At 39.6% G+C, this 20,107-nt stretch overlaps 2 protein-coding genes across 2 annotated transcripts in view; both read right to left on the minus strand.

The window, feature by feature from the left end:
- Positions 1-4,207: 4,207 nt before the first annotated feature.
- Positions 4,208-7,170, minus strand: LOC306979446 (uncharacterized protein; the record flags this gene model as incomplete). The annotated part of the gene is made up of 9 exons (XM_079578398.1): positions 7,103-7,170; positions 6,625-6,675; positions 6,427-6,545; positions 5,940-6,332; positions 5,637-5,859; positions 5,300-5,511; positions 4,931-5,078; positions 4,742-4,851; positions 4,208-4,519 (listed from the first exon to the last, which is right to left on the minus strand). The coding sequence occupies exons 2-9, from the start codon at positions 6,662-6,664 to the stop codon at positions 4,208-4,210; spliced, it is 1,557 nt and encodes a 518-aa protein (XP_079434524.1). The 5' UTR covers positions 6,665-6,675; positions 7,103-7,170.
- Positions 7,171-14,007: 6,837 nt separating this feature from the next.
- The window catches only part of LOC306980070 (delayed-rectifier potassium channel regulatory subunit KCNS2), a 28,600-nt gene continuing 22,500 nt past the window's right edge, over positions 14,008-20,107 (minus strand). Inside the window, exons 8-10 of the mRNA XM_079579303.1 lie at positions 18,733-18,816; positions 14,836-14,928; positions 14,008-14,488 (exon numbers count right to left, since the gene is read on the minus strand). Of these exons, the coding sequence (XP_079435429.1) occupies positions 14,093-14,488; positions 14,836-14,928; positions 18,733-18,816 (573 nt within the window). The 3' untranslated portion in view covers positions 14,008-14,092. The remainder of the gene's footprint in view (positions 14,489-14,835; positions 14,929-18,732; positions 18,817-20,107) is intronic.

Raw genomic sequence — 20,107 nt, forward strand, 5'->3', positions numbered from 1 at the left:
CTTCGCTCCCTTCGCTCCCTTCACTCCACAACAGTCTTCCACCATCTTCTCTTTTGTCCCTTTTTTGTTTCCTGCTTATTTCAGCAAAATTTACTTAATGAAGTCGAGTCGTGAATTAAACCTGACTATTACACTGTCACCTGTTAATCCAGTCCACTCATCCCCAGCTGCACCTCCGCTTCAGCCCATCAGCGTCTCAGCCACACCTTTGCCACAGCCAATTGTCACTCAGATTTCTTTAACCCTTCTCCTTCGCCGCCTCGTCTTCTTGCCAGCTGTGTTGCATCCCACCTCCGCCCCTTCACCGACTTCCATCGCTCATCCTTCTCCAACCCTCTATTCCAAAACCAGTGTCCAGGCACACAAGTATTCTTATATTTTGACATTTTTAACCTTCTAGAACCAAAAGTTGAGCTACGTTTGGACACCTCGGTGAGCTGGAAGGCGGTCTCTTCAGGACAACACGCTCCCACACTGACAAGGTCGAGCGATCTAATAATACATGATGTCTTTTCCAGTGCAAACCTCTGAAGTGCTTATCGCCCAGGAAGGAAGGGCGGAGTGAGTGAAGGAGCGAAGAGTCTTTGAAGAAGAGCTCCATTAAAACCTGATCCTAATATCAGGACCCACTTCAGGCAGACAGATCTAACCAGCCCAGTGTCCGACGAAACGAGTTCTGTATATTGGTTTAGGTATGTTTTAGCTGGGGGTTTGTATGCGTTGAGGCTGCGTTTTCAAATCAAGGCTGAAAACAATTCTTTTTGCCCGTGTATATGACTGAAAGTATTTTATCTACACTCTTGCCTTCACTGTAATTGATTAATTTTATGTTGATGTCCAGACAGTGTTAATTTCGTCGACTAAAATCTTAATTTTAGTCAAAGTGTTATTTTTGCTGACTAAAATTGGACTAAAACTCAATTAAAAGTTTTTCGTGAGACTAAAACTATGACTAAAATGTCCAGATATTTTAGTAGACTAAAATAAGACTAAATAAAAATAGGAGGAGAGAAAAGGAAAAGGTTAGACTAAAATCATCCAAACTTCTATTGACCGTCTGAAAGAGCCTCATATCATGTAAATTCTCTGCCAAAGGATCAGCTCTGAGCTTTGTTCATGTGGAGAAGCTCCATGAAGCAGAAGAGCTTTATTAAATATGATTATAATGAATATTATCAAGGCAAAGTCGACTAAATTAGTCTTAATTTTAGTCGATTAAATTGACATGCAATTTTAGTCGACTAAAACTAGACTAATATTGCAAAGTTTTTTTTGACTAAATCTTGACTAAAATTAAATTACATTTTAGTCAAAAGACTAAGATTAAATTAAAATATGTTGTCAAAATTAACACTGTGTCCAGAGGAGAAGGAGCTACAAAACAGAAGTTAGGCGACTTTGTGTGAACGAGCAAGAAAAACTAGTGCTCAAGACAGAGCAAATCTAAACAAGACTTAAAAATGCATATAACTGAAAGTACTTTATCTACACTCTTGCCTCTTACTGTAATTGATTAATTCTATGTTGATGTTTTTATTGATTGTATTTGTTTTCTTATATTTATGCGACTGTGAAGCACTTTGAATTGCCTTGTGTATGAATTGTGCTCTACAAAATAAACTTGCCTTGCCTTGCGTTCAGATGTTTGTCAAAAAAAATCATCAAACACTGAATACTTTTTCATAGTAGTTTATTCGGTGCATGCGTCTCCACTCTGAGCAGAGCCCCTCCCATTTGAAACTCGACAGCTGTGAATGCAGCCCACATGCACAAACCCGTGCGGTTAATGTCCTCCATCTCTCTGGAACATCTGGAAGCACTTTGTCACTCCGCCTGAGACAGAACCCCCTTTCACCTTATACATATGCTAACGGCGCGAGTCCCTTAACAAGTGCGCTTTACCTGCGCTTGCCGTAAAGTGCCCCTGGCTTTTTTTGATGAGTCTTTGGGAGCGACAGTGGCTAAGGCTAAGCAGGTCACGCATCATTCTCCTTCTGCAGAGACAGCCAGGAGCGAGCGGCACCCTGAGTCTGACGGCCTCTGAGCTGGAGAATTAGCCTGTTGCACCTGTTTGAGGGAAAGCCACAGTGTCAAAATGAACACTGGCCGTGATTTGAAAAATGTTTTAATTTAGTGCTAGCATTTGTCTTGTTCTATTAAAAAAAACGTTTAATCAAACTGTTTCATAGACGTTTTAAAGGAATAGGCCACGGTTTTTACATACTGAGATATGTTCTTACCTTAGCTTTGACGAGTTCTTTAGGACCTGTCTGATCTTCACCCGTGCCTTCAGTCACGTAAACACAGCGCAGACGGCGTTAGCATTTAACCTAACCACTATAGCTCCAAAACAGGTCAAGATAGAAGCTACCAAGCTCCTCCACGTTTTCTCTATTTAAATATGGTTATGTGAAGTGTTCCACGACAAAGTATAATTACACAAAATTAAACAATGTGGATTTTCTGAGCGGATAAAAGGGGGAACTATATTGTAAGGCGTAATAATACTAGGAGTAGTTCGAAATCCACGCAGTAATCTTCACTTTACTGCGCAGTAATCTTCAGTTTACTGTGCGGATGCCAAATTACTCCTGGTATTATTACGCTTTACAATATAGTTCCCCCTTTTATCCGCTTAGAAAATCCACATTGTTTAATTTTGTGTAGTTATACTTTGTAGTGGAACACTTCACGTAACCATATTTAAATAGGGAAAACGTGGAAGAGCTTGGTAGCTTCTACACTGCAAAATCCCACTTCCTTAATACTAGATAAATACACTTGTTTTTAGTGAAAATTTACTAGAAACAAGTGAAATTATCTGCCAGTGCAGTAAGTGAATTTTTCTTACTAAGATTTCTTGAAATAAGAATAATATCTAGATCTAAATAAAGCTAAAAATAAGTATTTTACACTTATTCTAAGCAACAAATGAAGACAATTAAATCTTAAAATAAGCCCTAAACACTTATTCTAGGCAACAAATGAAGACAATTAAATCTTAAAATAAGCTTTAAACACTTATTCTAGGCAACAAATGAAGACAATTAAATCTTAAAATAAGCTTTAAACACTTATTATAAGGAACAAATCAAGGCAAATAATCTAATAAGTAGTACATTTAATCATTTTAAAGATTTATTTATTCCTTAAATTTAGCTAATTAATCCTAAAACTAGTACTTTAAGATTATATTTCTTGTACAGGGCAAATGAAAATAGACTGAAGCAGAGCATAATCTTTCTCAATGTTTATTTGTACACTTGAATGGTACAATCAACAATCAAAGATTGCAACATCTTTAATCCTCGTGTCTGACAAACTGAACCTTGAGTGTTATAGACACAATGAATGTAACTAATCTCAATGTTTTTTGAAACCTGAAATAAAATGGGCTGACTGGTATTAAAAAAAAAACCTGATCTCTGGTCATATGTGCAACTCTCTTTAAAACAACAGTGCCACCAGTTAAAGGAACAGGCCACCGTTTTTACATACCGAGATATGTTCTTACCTGAGCTGTGACGAGTTCTTTAGGACCTGTCTGATCTTCAGTCACGTAAACACAGCGCAGACGGCGTTAGCATTTAGCCTCTCCCTCTCTCCTCTATAGCTCCAAAACAGGTCAAGATAGAAGCTACCAAGCTCTTCCACGTTTTCCCTATTTAAATATGGTTACGTGAAGTGTTCCACTACAAAGTATAATTACACACAATTAAACAATGTGGATTTTCTAAGCGGATAAAAGGGGGAACTATATTGTAAGGCGTAATAATACCAGGAGGAGTTCGAAATCCACGCAGTAATCTTCACTTTACTTTACTGCGCAGTAATCTTCACTTTACTGCGCGGATTTCGAACTACTCCTGGTATTACTACCACTACATTATAGTCCCCCCTTTTATCCGCTTAGAAAATCCACATTGTTTAATTGTGTGTAATTATACTTTGTAGTGGAACACTTCACGTAACCATATTTAAATAGGGAAAACGTGGAAGAGCTTGGTAGCTTCTATCTTGACCTGTTTTGGAGCTATAGAGGAGAGAGGGAGAGGCTAAATGCTAACGCCGTCTGCGCTGTGTTTACGTGACTGAAGATCAGACAGGTCCTAAAGAACTCGTCAAAGCTAAGGTAAGAACATATGTCAGTATGTAAAAACGGTGGCCTATTCCTTTAAGCGCCCCCCCCAATAATCTAATCTGAAATCTACTTTCCAATAAATGCATGGAATTCTGCCAGGGCTTTTCTGTAAGATGATGTAGTGTCACGCTCATGAATGGCATCCTGGAGAACTTCTGTCTGAATGACAGACAGCAGGGTTGCCACGCATTTGGGATAAGTCAGATGGAGCGCATAAAAGTATGCCATCACATAAATCATAGCCTCACCAAGTTTTTCTTTGTCAAATGTTGTAATTGGCAGATTACCAACTGCAATGACACACTTGCTGCCATCGAACACCACTACAGGACATGGCAAGCTTCGTTTCTGGAGGATAGCATCTGGATCTTCTGTAGGCTGCAAGACACAAATAATATGGCACACATTTAGACATGTTACGCTTCTTGCTGGTATTTGGTTATAACCTCAAAATCATTATCTTGTTCTGTGTTTATTTTTAAAATCAGAGAACAAGGTTGTAACATGCTATATAAAAACTTGTTTTTGCATAGCCCCTCCCTAATTTTGTTGTAGTGAGTCTGTAGTCCATCTTTATAACGCAAATTATGCAAAACTTACCTTCAGGACATGTAGAAACGCTTGACAAGGAGTCCCCATCTTTTTTGGTGGATGGGCAGGTGAGGGAAAGAGCGTTGGAAGAGCCTTCATCAATGCAAGGTGGGCTTCAGCTGGACATAGCAAAAACAAACCGTCATAAACCTACATTTCAAAGGATGAAGTACTTGGTATTCAAATTTTAATACTTACTTTTGTCCATGGTCATCGGCGGCTTCATTGCCTTCTTTGACACGCCATAGAATTCTACTCTGGAGCAGAATTCCTCCCATCTTAGTTTTATCTGACTTATGAACTTGTTGTTTTCTGGCTCCAAAATTCTGCGTAGCTCACCCAACGCCTAAACACAGGAGGTTTTAAAAAATATATCATAATAATAATAACTTAAAATACCACACGCAACACATTTGAAATGTAACCTCTAAACCCCCATTTTAATGGAGCACATTTTCTCCAGTTTAGCTTTACCCAAATCTAAAGACTTAGCCTAGAGGCCAGTGTAACGCCTCATTTGAAAGCTAAGAACTACACCACTATATTTGAACTCCCCCAATAACTTACATGATGCAATTCTTTGAAGCAAGGATATGCATCCAAGATGAGTGAAGCTCTGTTCTCCTCCTTCATGGAGTCAGAGTCAATGAAGGCTCTTCTGGCTTCAAACTCCAGGTCTAAAAGCTGGGACACATCATCTTGGTTCGGTTTTGGCTTCTTGCACATGTCTTGTAGAGTTTTGTAATGTCTTGCTTGTATTAGCAGACTATCCTTGTCAGCTAAGATGGAGAGAAGTACAAAAGCACTTCAGTTTTAATAGTTACAGAAATAGACTTATCCACAAACCATAGCCGTAAACAACTGTGTTGACAACCATTTTACAAAATTACATGTATGCACTTACATGAAGTGGAGGCATCATCCGAATTGCTGGTGGGTGATAACAGCAGAGTAGATGCACCACTGGAAGAACTGCAGTCAGCATCTTCATCATCAGCTTCTTTATCACTTGGAGAGAGGTCAGTGAGCCTTCTCTTTGGCCGTCCCCTGTCAGGTGTTGGTCCTTGCTTTTTTAATGGAGTTTTTATATTTTGCAGCCTTTTTTGCAGCTTGGCATTAATGCTCTCCTGGTGACAAATACATATATTTCATGCTTACTGAACTAAACAAAATGATCTATGGAGGACACACGAATAAAAGAACTTACATGTTTCACGCTAGTATCCTGATCCTGCAGCATAGGATAATATTCCACAATTCTTTTTGCCATTGCAGTGATTTCGGTCTTTGAGGGGTATCGCTCCATTTGGCCTTTGCTTGCTCTCAGAAGGGACACCATACTTGTGATTGTATTTCTCACCAGCCTGCATCTCAGTTCTTTTGACATGACACATTCATGTTCCCTGCCAGCAAGGGCCAATTCAGAGTAGGTCTTTCGGCATTGCTCCAACTCACTGTCTGTGTAGACAACATATTCCGGAGGATTGGGTAGCTGCAAGGTTTTCAGCGGGCTTTTATACGCATCAGCAGTTCGAGGGCTGGCTGTTGCAACTACTCTGGGTGAAGTTGTTGCAGGTTTCTGTGGTACGGGATGGTCTTCCTGGTTTAGAACGAGAAAAGAATAATGTCAAGTACTGCAAAAATAAAAGCACACCTTCTAGAGATTAGTTTAACTACATATTTGTATACAATACCTCAGGATGAATTATTGACCACACATGTTTTCTTCTGATAAAGTGCTCAGGCCCGGGAAACAGGTCCCTCAGATCATCACGGTTCAATGTTAAAAGCATTTGCTCGTCAATGCTTGCAGCTAATAAAGACAAACGCCAGTTGAATTAAACAAGTGGCGATACAATATATATACACACATATATATTATATAATCTAACCTTTAAGGATGGATACGGTTACTTCATCCAGTTTCTCCATTGCTCAGTTACCTACAAAACAAAATATGCTTACAAAATATATAAACAACTAACCTGATTCCTGAAAAAAACTGTTTAGCCAACTTTAATCACTCAAATTAATCAATATCAAAATATAAATTTAAACCCAGACCTTGTGAGGGAATTCAAGTAGCCAGGAAATTGGTCAAAGACAAGTTAATACAAGACTTGCAAAGGCTAACTTTTCCCTCATCAATATCATAGCTAGAAATCCTACCAATATTAACGTTATAGCTAATTTACTAAATGTTCTCTGAACCATGTGCGACGGCTGCTAAGCTAACGCTAGCATCTGTTAGCATCCTCCATTAGCCGCCCCCCCGCCCAAATTAAATTACATTCATTGTTCTCTCCGCTTGAATTTAAAACAAAGATTAGGCTACACACGCGTATGTATCAAATTTTCCAAATTGCTTACCTCTCTTTCTTGCTGAAGTGTTCTCGTACAGTTTTTCTTTCGACAGTGCCCAAGATCGCCTGTGACTGTGACACAGCAAATTCAAATGGAGTAGGGTAACAACACGGAAGACGAAGGGGGTGCACATCTGAATTTTTCCGCCTACATCCAATCAATTAATGTTTGCGTTCATAAAACAGTCAGTATATATGTAAATCTCCTTTGAATTGATTTAAAATAACTTGCCAGCCAAATCTGAGTTTAATTGTGTCTTATTCAATTACGCACACCCTTTAGGGTAAACATGGTTGATTCCGGATGATACCACTGGGAGGCTCCTACATACAACATATATTTTTTATTGATTAAATTCTATTGCTTGGTTACCTCTAACTGGGTATATAGCCAAATTATTCATTGAGTTATGTGTATTATTTTATTTTCCTTTATTTGTGACCATTTTATTTTGTTACAGTTTGGAATAAACCCCCATCAAGTTGGTATTTGCCAAACTAGCGCGGTAACAGTTCCACTGTAGGCTCGAAGACACTGGAGTTGCTTTTGGACTTGACTATCAAAAAAATACATTTTCTGCGCGACTTTCTTGCAATACAATGGCCTGCTGGAGGTGCGTTATTTGCTTCGTCTTTGTTGCATTAACGCTGAAGTCTCTTTTAAGTCATATCAATACTGCACACAGTCGCAGTCCGGATTTCCGTGTTATTTGTGGAGTAGATGGATGCGCCGAGGAATACCGCGTTTTCAACTCTTTTTACTACCATCTCAGGCGCACGCATCCACAATACTTCGCCACAGGGAACCCTCCTAGAGGTTGGCTGACGGCGGCTTCATTCGATGCAGATGTGTTAGGACATGAAACGTTTGGTACAGCCATTTTTGCAGACTATACTACCGAAGCAAGACAAATTGATGACAATGCCACTGAAGCAGAGCCAGAGTCACCGTCAGAACTCCCAGATGGGTCGGCTACGTTGGAGCAGGAGCAACAGGAAAGTCAGAATTTGATGGAGAAAGACACAGCTGAGGTTCAAACACCGCGTCAGAATCAGGTAATGTACTTTGTGTGTGAGTGTGAGTTGTGTGTTTGTTTGCCTTCTCATCACTTTCTAATTGTTTTTTTACCCCGTGTGTTTATTGTGTTTCTGTCGCCCCTTTTTTTTCTTTTCTTTTTTTTAACTTTTGTATCACTTTTTTGTTGTACAGGACTTTCATCCTCGTTTTTCGTTACTATTTTGACGCTTTGTTCAATACGTTTTTAGATTTGGGTAATGCCAAACTGGAGAAAATGTGCTTGGTTCAGGTGGGGGTTAAGGGATTAAAGTTGTGTGTTTTTTGAGACAAGCTACTTGATAAGAATAATTAAAAAGGTATAACTTTTTTAGTATAAGAATGCCAGTATTGAAATGCAAATGCAGGAATCTGCTGAAACTCAGATTTAGAAAGCAAAGTAGGCTTAGTTACAATACTTAATGCCTATTTGGCATCTTTAGAGTAGACCTTTTTAAAGCTTTAAGCTTGCTTTTTCTTTCAATTAACTCCAGAGTAGATTCCATAAAGATTGAGGTTTAATTAAATAAGTCGTACATTTTTCACTAAATCTGCAGCTTGACTAGATATGCCTCCCCGTAGGAATTTTGAAATAGCAAAAAGATACAACAGTTGGGAGTATTTGTTTTGTTTTGTTTTGCTTTTTTTTTTTTTTTTTTTTTCACATTCTGAGTGACTTATTTTTCTTACACAATTGTCTTCTTTTTTTACCTGTAGGGTGGAAGAGAAACTGTTGATCTTGCCAGATGTGCAGCTGCATTTGCTATTGGTGTGCGTGAGCAATGCCACCTATCACAGGTACCGTTTCATCTAATAATGAAACGGTATGTTTCATTATTAGATGTGTCATTGTTAATTTGAAAAAAGGGTGTCATTGTTAATTTGAAAAAAGTGGACAATTCTTAAGTCTAGTTCACTGGAATGAAGAATTGATTTTAACAATAAAGCATTTTATCATTATTTTACTACAAATAAATAATATTGACATAAAGTTCACACTCCTCAGAGGTCACTCTTGCATTAAGCTTTTGCATTTATACCATTTACTCAAATACCTAGTGCAGAACCACAATCAATCATTATTAATTAATACTAATAAACAATATTTTATATTCATTGAGTATTGTATGTTTATGTTTTCATGTCTCTGATGTTGTTGTTTTCTTTTCTTTTTTTTCATCAGAGGAGTGTCAACAACATTGTCCTTGGTGTCCAGCAATATCAAACAGCTCTTCTGACGTCCTTGAGAGAAAAAATGAAGACCATCCTTGAAAGACATCCTGACAGCAATGGACCTTTACAAGAAGAAGTTCTTTCAACACTGGACAACTTTCAGGATCCCTTTCCCCTATGTGCAACTTCAAACCTACAGGACCGATCAACACAGATGCATTTTAATCCTGTTACACCTGAGGAGATCATCATTTCCAAGTATGCCTGTAGAGTTAAAAAGGGAGAATCTAGGGTTCTTGCAATCAAAAACAAGTCTTTCTACTACATCCCTCTGATTGAAAGTCTGAAACAGTTATTATCCAATTCAAGACTATTTGACATGCTCCGTGCTGGACCTCAGAGTTGCCCCAAGGCCAGTTTTTTTTATGACATTAATGATGGAAGAATTTTCAAAACCCACCCACTGTTTTCGAAAAAGAATTCTGCTTTACAGCTGATACTGTACTCCGATGAGATAGAAATTTGTAACCCCCTAGGGTCACGTGCAAGTGTAAATAAATTACTAATGTTTTATTACACTTTAGGCAACATAGACCCAAAGTTTAGATCAAAGTTAGCTTCAATCAGACTTCTCGCAATCGCAAAGTCTAAGGACATAGATGAGTGTGGTGTAGATATTATTCTACGGAGAATAGATGAAGACTTGAAGTTACTGTACAATGGCGTTAAGATTAACACTGTGAATGGGGAATTTTATTTAAATGGAGCAGTTGTTGCTGTGTGCGGAGACACTCTTGCCCAGCATGAGCTAGCAGGATTTAAGGAAGGAGTCGGTTTTGCATATAGCAAATGTCGTCATTGTGAGTGTACTTTTGATGAAATGCAAACAAATTTCAATGAACAGAGTTTCACCAGACGGACATTGGACGGACACGTTAGGCAGTGCATTGAAATACAAAGGGCAACAACAGAATTCTTAAAATCCTCGCTCAAAACGACTTTTGGCATAAATAGACAAAGCAAGTTAGTTGATTTCCCAGGTTTTGATCTCATAGAGCAAATGCCACAGGATATTATGCATATAATTCTTGAAGGAGTGGCACCAATGGAAATGAAGTGTGTGTTGAAATACCTCGTTTTATCTGGAAATTTGGAGTTGGACATGTTTAATTCTGCCATGCAAAATTTTCCTTTTTCATCAGTGGACATACGTGACAAACCGTCACCAATAAGTGTTGCTACTTTAGCTTCAAATGACAATAGACTCAAACAATCCTCTGGACAAATGCTTATATTAATCAAGATTTTGCCATTCCTATTGGACTGTGTTGTAGAGAAAAATCCATATATCCAGTTTATTTTGAATTTAATTGAAATTGTTAAAATACTTTTTGCCCCAGTTGTGTCTTTACAAACTGTGTCCAAACTGAAACAAATGATAGAAGATCATCTTAAACAATTCAGACAACTATTCCCAGAAAATAATGTAATCCCAAAGCAACATTACATGTTACATCTTCCCTCTCAGATTATTGCCCTGGGACCTGTAATACGGCATATGTGCATGAGATTCGAGTCTAAACACTGTTTTTTTAAACAATGGTCATCCAAATTAAACTTTAAGAATGTGTGCAAGTCCCTTGTAAACCACAATCAGCTGCTGGAGTGCTGTCAAAGTGAAGCAGGAACTGAGCATCCGATTTTTTTACATGAGAAAGAACTAGGTCCTGTATCAGAGGTTGCTGATATTGAGCATTTACAATCAAAGGTTGTAGATTTTTTGGGGATTGAAGATGCTGTACATCATGCTGTTAGAGTAAAGTGGCTTATTTTACATGGTAGCAAATACATCTGTGACAGGTCTCTGATTCTCATTTCAGCAAATGGTTCAAGCCCTACCTTTGGACTCATAAAAAACATTTTCGTTGTTAATAGTGTGCTCTATTGCTTTGAATACCAGGTGTATGAAACCTTGGGTTTTAACAAAGACTTTCTTGCTTATGAAGTTGCGGTACCTAACCTTGCCCAAGCAACTGAACTGACTGATGTTGAAAACCTACTTGATTATACGTCATATTACCCAGTTGATTTCAGAAACAGTGTCTATGTTATGACAAAGTATAACCTTGAAGATGTCATTGCTTTGAAAACTTAAAATAAATATACATTCAAATGATATGGTTGATTGAGTTTCTTATTTCAAGATAAAAAGGTGAATGATTCTTATTTTGAGAAAGATTTTTGGACTAAATACCATCAGAAAACTATTTTGGCTTGAAATAAATGTAAAATGGCTAACTTTTAGATATACAGACTAAATAAGAACAAAAAGTAATATTTACTTGAATCAAGCCTAATTATCTAACACATGAAACTGGAAACTAGCTTATAATGCTCAAAACAAGATGTAGAAGATAATTTGGCTAGATTTAAGACAATAAATCTTGTTAAGCTACAAAGAATTTGCAGTGTATCTTGACCTGTTTTGGAGCTATAGTGGAGAGAGGCTAAATGCTAACGCCGTCTGCGCTGTGTTTACGTGACTGAAGACACGGGGGAAGATCACAACATATCTCAGTATGCAATAACGGTGGCCTATTCCTTTAACACATGAACAAAGCGCTAGACTTGTTCCTTTGGTATTTATTTCAAAAGATATGGCGCTCTTCCAAACTATCACAGGAACGAGGAGGTTTGCATGATTTTAGTCTCTTCTTTTCATGTTAACTGAATTTTAATCCAGAGGTTTTTGTCATCATTAACCATTTAAACCCCGCCTTGATCGAGCGCATTTTCTCCAGTGCAGCTTTTCCCAAATCTAAAAGCTTCTTGACTGGAGCTTACAGCCGACAGGCCAGTGTAACGCCTTAAAGGAACAGGCCACCGTTTTTACACACACTTTTATGTTCTTACCTGAGCTTAGACGAGTTGATGCGTACCTGTCTGGCCTTTGTGTGTGCCCTCAGTCAGGCAAAACGACCAAAGATGTTGTTAGCATTTGGCCTCTCCCAATGTATTCCTATAGCTCCAAACGGCGGTGAAGTTGGAATCTACCAAGCTCTTTTACAGGCACAAAGACCAGACAGGTACGTATCAACTCAAAACGGTGGCCTGTTCCTTTAGTTGAAAGCTAAGGCTTACAAAACTGACCTTGCCACTTTTTAAATATTTTTGTCATTGCATTTTTGCCTCTCTTTCAATGCTTTTTTCTCACACTTTTTGTCATGTTTTGTTGCCCTTTTGAGGGTTCTTTGTTACGTTTTTGTTGCTCTTTTGTTGTGTTTTCCTCCTCGTTTTCATCTCAAGAAGCTTTTAGATTTGGGTAATGCCAAACTGGGGACAATGCGCTCGCTTCATGTGACCGTAACTGCTTTTGATTCAGGTTTAGTCCAATTTTTGTCAGCAAAACTCTTACTTAGACTGTTTTTTATAATAGTTTTAGTCAATGAAATCAGCACTGATCCCTTTGCGCTTTTGAACGCCGATGCTCTTTATGTTTTGAAAGTAAACGCAGATTCAAGACTTGAGCATCCATTGTTGTCCATGAACATAGATACAGACGGCATCTCGTCATAGAAGGGGGCGTGGCTTCGCCGAGGGGGAAAATAGAATCTTTAGAGAAACCCAATTTTTCACTCTTTTTAGCCATTCTCTGGTGGAATATGAACTTATTTATCACATAAATAAAGTCAAGTGTAAATCGGGCCCATATGGATATTTTGTCGCAACAGATTGTTCTGTAGAAGTGAAAAAACGGCAGTTGTAGCAAGGTTAGTGCTAGATCGTATGCTCCGGAGGGACGGTCTGCTGTGAGTTTGTATAGATCTATGAGTTGGTTTGTCTAAAAATACAAATAATCCTAATCCTAACCCTAATTCTTAAAGTTAACCCCTTAACTCCCACCTGAACCGAGCACATTTTCTCCAGTTTGGCTTTACACCAGTCCAAAAGCTTCTGGAAAAAAACTGTGAAAATAGCAATAAAACAATGATGGAAATGTGACAAAAAAGTGACGAAAAATTTATGAAAAAGTGGCCAAATGTCACAAAAATGTCACACACAAAAAATTGACAAAAAATGGCAAAAAATTTATAAAAAATGGACAAATAAAATAACAAAAATGTGACAATTTTTTTTTTTTAAATGTGATAAAAAATTACCAAAAAATTACAAAAAAGTGCCAAAAATATGACAAAAAAATTGATTAAAAATTGACGAAAAAATGACAAAAATGTGATAAAAAAGTACCCAACAAAAAAATATTGGAAAAAAAATCTGATGACGTGAGGAAAAAGATCCCCTCGGTTCAGGCGTTCAGGGAGTTAAGAGGTTAACCATTTCCCTGGCCCTAACCTTAATTTGTGTCATGATATCTCACGTTTTCAAGACAGACTGTCCCTCCGGAGCATACAATCTAGCACTAACCTTGTAGCAAGCACTAGCTAACTGTTAGCATTAGCCCGATGCTAACATGTAGCATCAAGTTAGCATTCTCCGTTATTCATGTATTTATGGGCTGTTGAACCACTTTGCTCCTACAGTAGTTTTTGAATAATTAGACAAAATGTACATTTTTTCAAAATTGTTTTTCCCCCTTAAGTGTTTTAAAAAATGACCATATGTGGGTGATTCCAGAGATGCCGTCTGTATATATTGCTACAACATTCCCCCACACGTTCCACCTTACAAACTGATCTTCTCCTCCCAAAGAGTTGAAATCTTCAGTCCGTTTTTTTGCGATTCAGCTTCTAGTCCTGGAGTGTCTGTTCCTCAAAGCTGCTGCATGTCCTTCTTCTGTCCTAGAGTATACGGCAGGTGCTCTACAAAGCTGTAGTTAATGACCCCGCCCTCGTGCTCGAAGTCGATATCGTCCTCTTCGATGTCGTCCACGTCTATGTCCGAGCCCGTGTCGCCTGCGCTGTGGCAGCTCCTGCGGTTGTTGTTCCTCACCGACGCCTCCAAAGCTTTCTGTCGCCTGTAGAAGTGCGAGAACTTGTTGAAGATGATGGTGATGGGCAGCGCCACCACCAGGGTGCCGCCCAGAATGCAGCCGCTGGCAGCCAGTTTCCCCGCGACGGTGACCGGAACCACGTCTCCGTATCCCACTGTGGTCATGCTGACGGTGCCCCACCACCAGCAGGCGGGGATCGTGTCCAGGCCGACGTCCTGCAGGGGAAGAAAGTGGACGTGTTTCAAAAGGGGGTCTGTTTTTAGCTGTGAACCTCATTATGTTGCTCCCTCATCAAAACACACAAGGTTTTGAGTATTGCTGCATATTCAGTCCATTTCCCTCTCACCTGCTGATGTCATAAAGTGGTTTTGCTCTGCTTTAATGTCCAGACAGCTTCATGCTGATCATTAAAGTGCTCAAACTGTTCAAACCATATTATGTGAGATCTTTACTTCATTCAATCCCATGGGCTATGTGTGGAGTTCAAAATGTAAGCTCAATTTTCACGAATTAAATTAGGTATTAGGTTAACAAAGCATGTATGTGTTGGTGATCCCTTTACCTCCTCATATTCAGCCGTGTAGGCGATGCCAGAGAAGACGGAGACGCCCACGCCCAGGTAAAGCAGCAGGATCCCCACCTCACGGTAACTGTGCTGCAGGAAAATACACATTACTGATATAAACGTTACCGTCGTCCATCTTCATTAAAGGCTGTATACCTGTTTTAGTGACAATGAAAGAGAGAGAGCACATTAAAAGGCCAGTTGTCTTAATTCATTCTTAACTTTATTGACAGATTTTTAGCATCCTAGTTTGGATGCAGCTGATGGAGAGGCATCAGTGGAGCTCCACTTCTCCACAGAAAACGTCGTCATGTCCAGAGGACAAAGCGAGCTGAAACTAATCCAAACCAAACCTAACCTTAAAGCTGCCCTGAGCTATAGTCTTGGATATTTCTTTCATCAGTAGGTTGAATAGTGAACCCGGCTCTGCCCCCCTCACCTGGCTCTGCCCCCTCATCCATGCCCCTTACTCCCCTCCACACGCTGCCCTTGTGATGCTTTCAAGGGTAGAAGGGAAATATCAATAACTTGTATGCAACACCCATTTATCTGCAGAATAAATAAGACATGTAGCAAAGTAAACATTTTGATACTGAACTGCAACTTTCATGCAACTTTCATGTAAGTCATTTTTTTGGCATTTAGAATATTAATGTTCCATTTATAACTAAGTGCAGAGCACTGTAAAAAAAAAAATATATATATATATATACATATAAAACATACAACGGGAGCACTAACGGCTCCCTGTAGAGGTTGGAATTTTAAACAAAGACATGGAAATTTCATCAGGATTTTAGCTGCATCAGAACAGTTCAGTCTTCAGTTCAGTTTCTTATACTTCTGTCATAATGCTAAACTCTGACTGTGTTAGCCGCTAACTGTTGCTGCTTCTGCTGCTTCAAACTATGTGTTTGTGTTGACTTGGTGCGAGGGCAGGTGAGGGTGTGTTGGGCGAACATCATGAGAGGCGAGGGAGACGTTCAGCTCATCTTTGCTTCTGCAGGAAAACGTTCGCTGTTTCGAAGGTGGTGCATCTAGTGATGAAATGTGGCAATGCAACCATTCTGTGCCGGCAAAACAGACGAGCTGAGGGAGGCCGCTAAGTCCTTGACAAGAGCAAGTACTGGGCAGGGTGTTCTATGGATTATTTCGGGGGATTAAACTAAATATATCATGGACGTTGTGTTGGATTTTAAACATTAACCATCATGAATCTAATTTTCAAATAAGGGTTTGGCTTTTGTTTTGATTGTACTGTCTGTTGTATTCTGCTCATTTGTGTGTAGACTAATTGTCTTGATTCATCAGTGGAGAGATTTGTTGGACACAAAACCAGCACATTGAATAACACAAATTTGTAAAACTTGTGCAATCCAATGTATTTCTTTAATAGCGTCACTGTACAAATGCCTGAGCAGCTTTTATTACACACTTTTTTCACATTTTATCTCATCTTTACTCCACACGATACCAGCTTGAAATCCTGCCTCAGTGTATCTCTGCATCGATTAGCGCACAGAGGTTTGAATGTCCAGCAAAATCAAATAGACCACAACCTACAACTTTGGTCGCTTCCATTTCATTTGTCCACAACACGAAAGGCTCACCACATCTCGCGTTTCACAGCCATCCGTCATAATGATCCATTCTGTGCCTCGACAGCATCAATGAGCATCTGCACCACTGCCTTTATTACCTAAACTGAGACTGTGATCATTTTAACAAACTTTATTTTTGTTTATGATCGATAATGCATTAAGTGTTTATGTTTTATTAGTGTGGTTTGACCTTCTTAACTGAAGAAGAAGTGACGTAATTCAAGCTTCTGCATCGGGCGCTTGTTTCTATTTGTCTTTTCTGCTCATTTGGGTTCAGGATTAACACATACTCAGACATGCTGGGGTTAGGGTTAGTTTACCCTAATCAGGATGATTTCTTGATATGATTAGGGTTAAGAACGGCAAATGTAACATAAGTTGTGTTTCACTCCCACAGATCTCACACATATTTTTAGAAACTAGAAGGTTTCGGCTTTCAAATTAGGCATCACATTGGCATGTAGGCTGTAAGCTCTCCAGTCAATATGCTTTGGAAATTTAATGTAAATAATTGTTAACCCCAATCCTAACCCTAACCCTAACCCTAACCCTAAAGTGGCAGTTAAGTGGTTAAGACGAGGCACTGCAGGTGAATAGGGAAACTTTTTAAATTTAGAGGAAACAATTTGAAACTTTTACTATAGATCACTGGCATAAATATGAGGAACAAATGCATTGCAAGTTCTCTGTCATTTTATGTTTCATATGAAATAACACATTTTATGCCTCTTTTCAGCAACAAAATCTTAACCATGGATTGATCCATCCATCCATTTTCTTCCGCTTTATCCGGGGCCGGGTCGCGGGGGCAGCAGTCTCAGCAGAGATGCCCAGACCTCCCGATCCACACACACCTCCTCCAGCTGTTCTGGGGGGAAGGAGCAGCGACTCTATTCCGAGCTCCTCTCGGGTAACTGAGCTCCTCACCCGATCTCGAAGGGTGCGCCCAGCCACCCTGCGAAGGAAACTCATTTCGGCCGCTTGTATTCGCGATCTTGTCCTTTCGTCATGACCCAAATCTCATGACCAAAGGTGAGGGTGGGAACGTAGATCGATCGGTAAATCGAGAGCGTTGCCTCCCGACAATGGATTGAGCCCCTATTAATCTGTGGGTTTATTATTTTAGTCTCAGATCTTGGATCTTGGCGTTTGGTCAAATTTGAGCCCAACCCACTCTGAGTCTCTGTGATTTGATTGGCTTCAGAGTTAGACTGTAGGTCAGACACCGTGAGTGACAGTAACTCTTTATTGTCTGTAAAATGGCTGAGGCCTCATTGCTCTTCAGTCACAGACTGAGAAGGGAAGAAGGAAGTCATGGAGATTCTGCTTTAGAACATTACACTTCTGCTGGATATAAGAATAAAAAGTTGAAATTCAAGTATTCCTTTGTAACTAGCATGAAAATCCTGTATTAATATAATTAAAATGTCAATTCATTATTAATGAAACAAACCGTTGTCATTTGAATCTGCTGCAGAGTCACGTTTGTCCCAGTTCCTCTGAGTCGTGGTGCAGCAGGACTGATGTGGACAGATGTTACAGAAGAAGCTCATGAGGTTCATTTCTTCGACACAGTTACTATAGTAACTATCTTCTACGAAGTTAAAGTAGATCTACCACAGTCCTGTCCACATCTGTCATGGTCCACTATGACCAACCACGACTCAGAGGAACTGGGACAAACATGACTCTACATCAGATAATATATGTGTAGATATTTTTTCAACCTTTGTAAACATCAATTGTATGATTTTTTGTTTATTTACTACATACTTTAGTTTTACAATTACAGCAAACGTGTAAACTTCTGTCTAAAGCAGAAGCTCCATCACTTCCTTCTTCACTTCTCACTCTGTGACAAACAAAAGCCACACTATTTAGCCTCATGTTACTGTCACTCATGGTGTCTGACCTAAAGTCTAACTCTGAAGAAAGTCAATTCACATTTACACTGAGAAGGTTGGAATGGCGCCCCCTTGTGTCAGCTTGCATTCAAATGCCCGGACCAGAACAGCGGGTCCTATATGGGCTCACACTTTTGAAAGAGTTAAATGAAACAAAATGACACAAATTTGAGCGACCAAATGACAAAGCGTGTTTGGATATTGCATTTGACTAACCGGTTTATCATTGAACATACTGTTTACCAACCAAATTATACAGAACACACAATAAAGCGACGGAAGGTCAATTATCAAAATCCAAATGTCAAAGAGAAAAGCAAATATTCACCCACTTAGTTTCAGTTTACGTTGAAATCAATCCTGTACCATGATTAACTTGTAGCTCTCACCCGAAGAGTCGCTCCTAAAGACCTCAGTCCGGTCGAGTGTCGAGCCAGTTTCAAAACTCGGAAAATCCTCGTCAGCCTGAACACCTGGAGGCAGACAAGCCCAGAAGTAAAATAACAATGAGAACAATGTAGTAGTCAGCGCAGAGCCGGGGGGGAAATATCAGTGACCAGTTGCCATAAGCTCAGCAAAAGCTCAAGGGGAGGGAGCTGTTTGTGAGCTGCTGCCGAGGTGCTAAGAATTGCCAGTGGAGAATATTCAATGACTACTCAAAGATGCGCGGGTGGGTTGAAACACAGCTCCAGGTCTGATTTGGAGGAGAGTATTTGCACAATACTCTGTAATAGAGCCACTGTGCTTCTAAAATTGACTGATTGGCTGTGAGCTCCCATCTCTCGAGGACCTGGAGGCGTGTGGGTCGGGTCACAGCTGACCCTTCTCACCCTGGACATGGGCTTTTCACCCCCTCTCGCCATTTGCACTGCTCTGTTGCACTATGTGTTATCTCCACACATCTGTGAACACAATGTTGTGTCAAATTGTTGTTGTCTTTACCATAGTTTACTTTAATCTTCTTACACACGCCCTACTAACTATAAGTCTTATAGTTCTAAAGTTTTTCAAAGTTTATCATTCATCTAAGTTATCTGTTTTATGTTTCATATTGCACGATTGGCCGAAAAAACTTAGTTAGTTAGTTGTGAACCTGTTCATAACCATGGCAATAATAACAAACAAACAAACCTTGTTTATTGAAACTCATGTGGTCTGTTCACGTGACGTTTTTGGTCACATGACTTGTATATTTAAGCGCACATGGGTGCCATTGATTCTCTATGCCCTGACGAAGATCCTGCTATGGGATCGAAACGCGTAGGTGTCCCTCTATAATAAAGGACTTTTTATTTATCTTCGGAGGGCCTCGGACTTCTTACTCCAGTAAGGGCTGTTTATGTAAGGATTAAACAACAAGGAGCCGTGCATTAGACGGTTATAATGCACGATGCGGAGTCAAGAACACCACGACGCGCAGTGCAGTGTTGTTCCTCCTGCATTATAACGTCTAACGCGGCTCCTCGTTGTTTAATCCGCTTATACCAGGGTCCCACAAACGTAACATTTATAATAAATGTTTTTTCATTTACTAAACTCACTAAATCTGCCAGACTACGGGACTATTTTGTGTGGGTTATTAGCCGGTCACTGAAGGCTGGTCTCAGAGCGAGTCATTCTCCGCAGCTATTACGAGGATCTCAGTCAGGCTCAACGACACAACATCAGCACAGAATCACAACACAACAGGACTAACCCGGAAACACTTTTCCGTGGAAGTAAACACCGATATGCGGCACTCGTGGGCAGGAGTTATTTACCTTT

This window comes from Gobius niger, assembly GCF_951799975.1.
Source record: "Gobius niger genome assembly, chromosome: 20".
Classification (NCBI taxonomy): domain Eukaryota; kingdom Metazoa; phylum Chordata; class Actinopteri; order Gobiiformes; family Gobiidae; genus Gobius; species Gobius niger.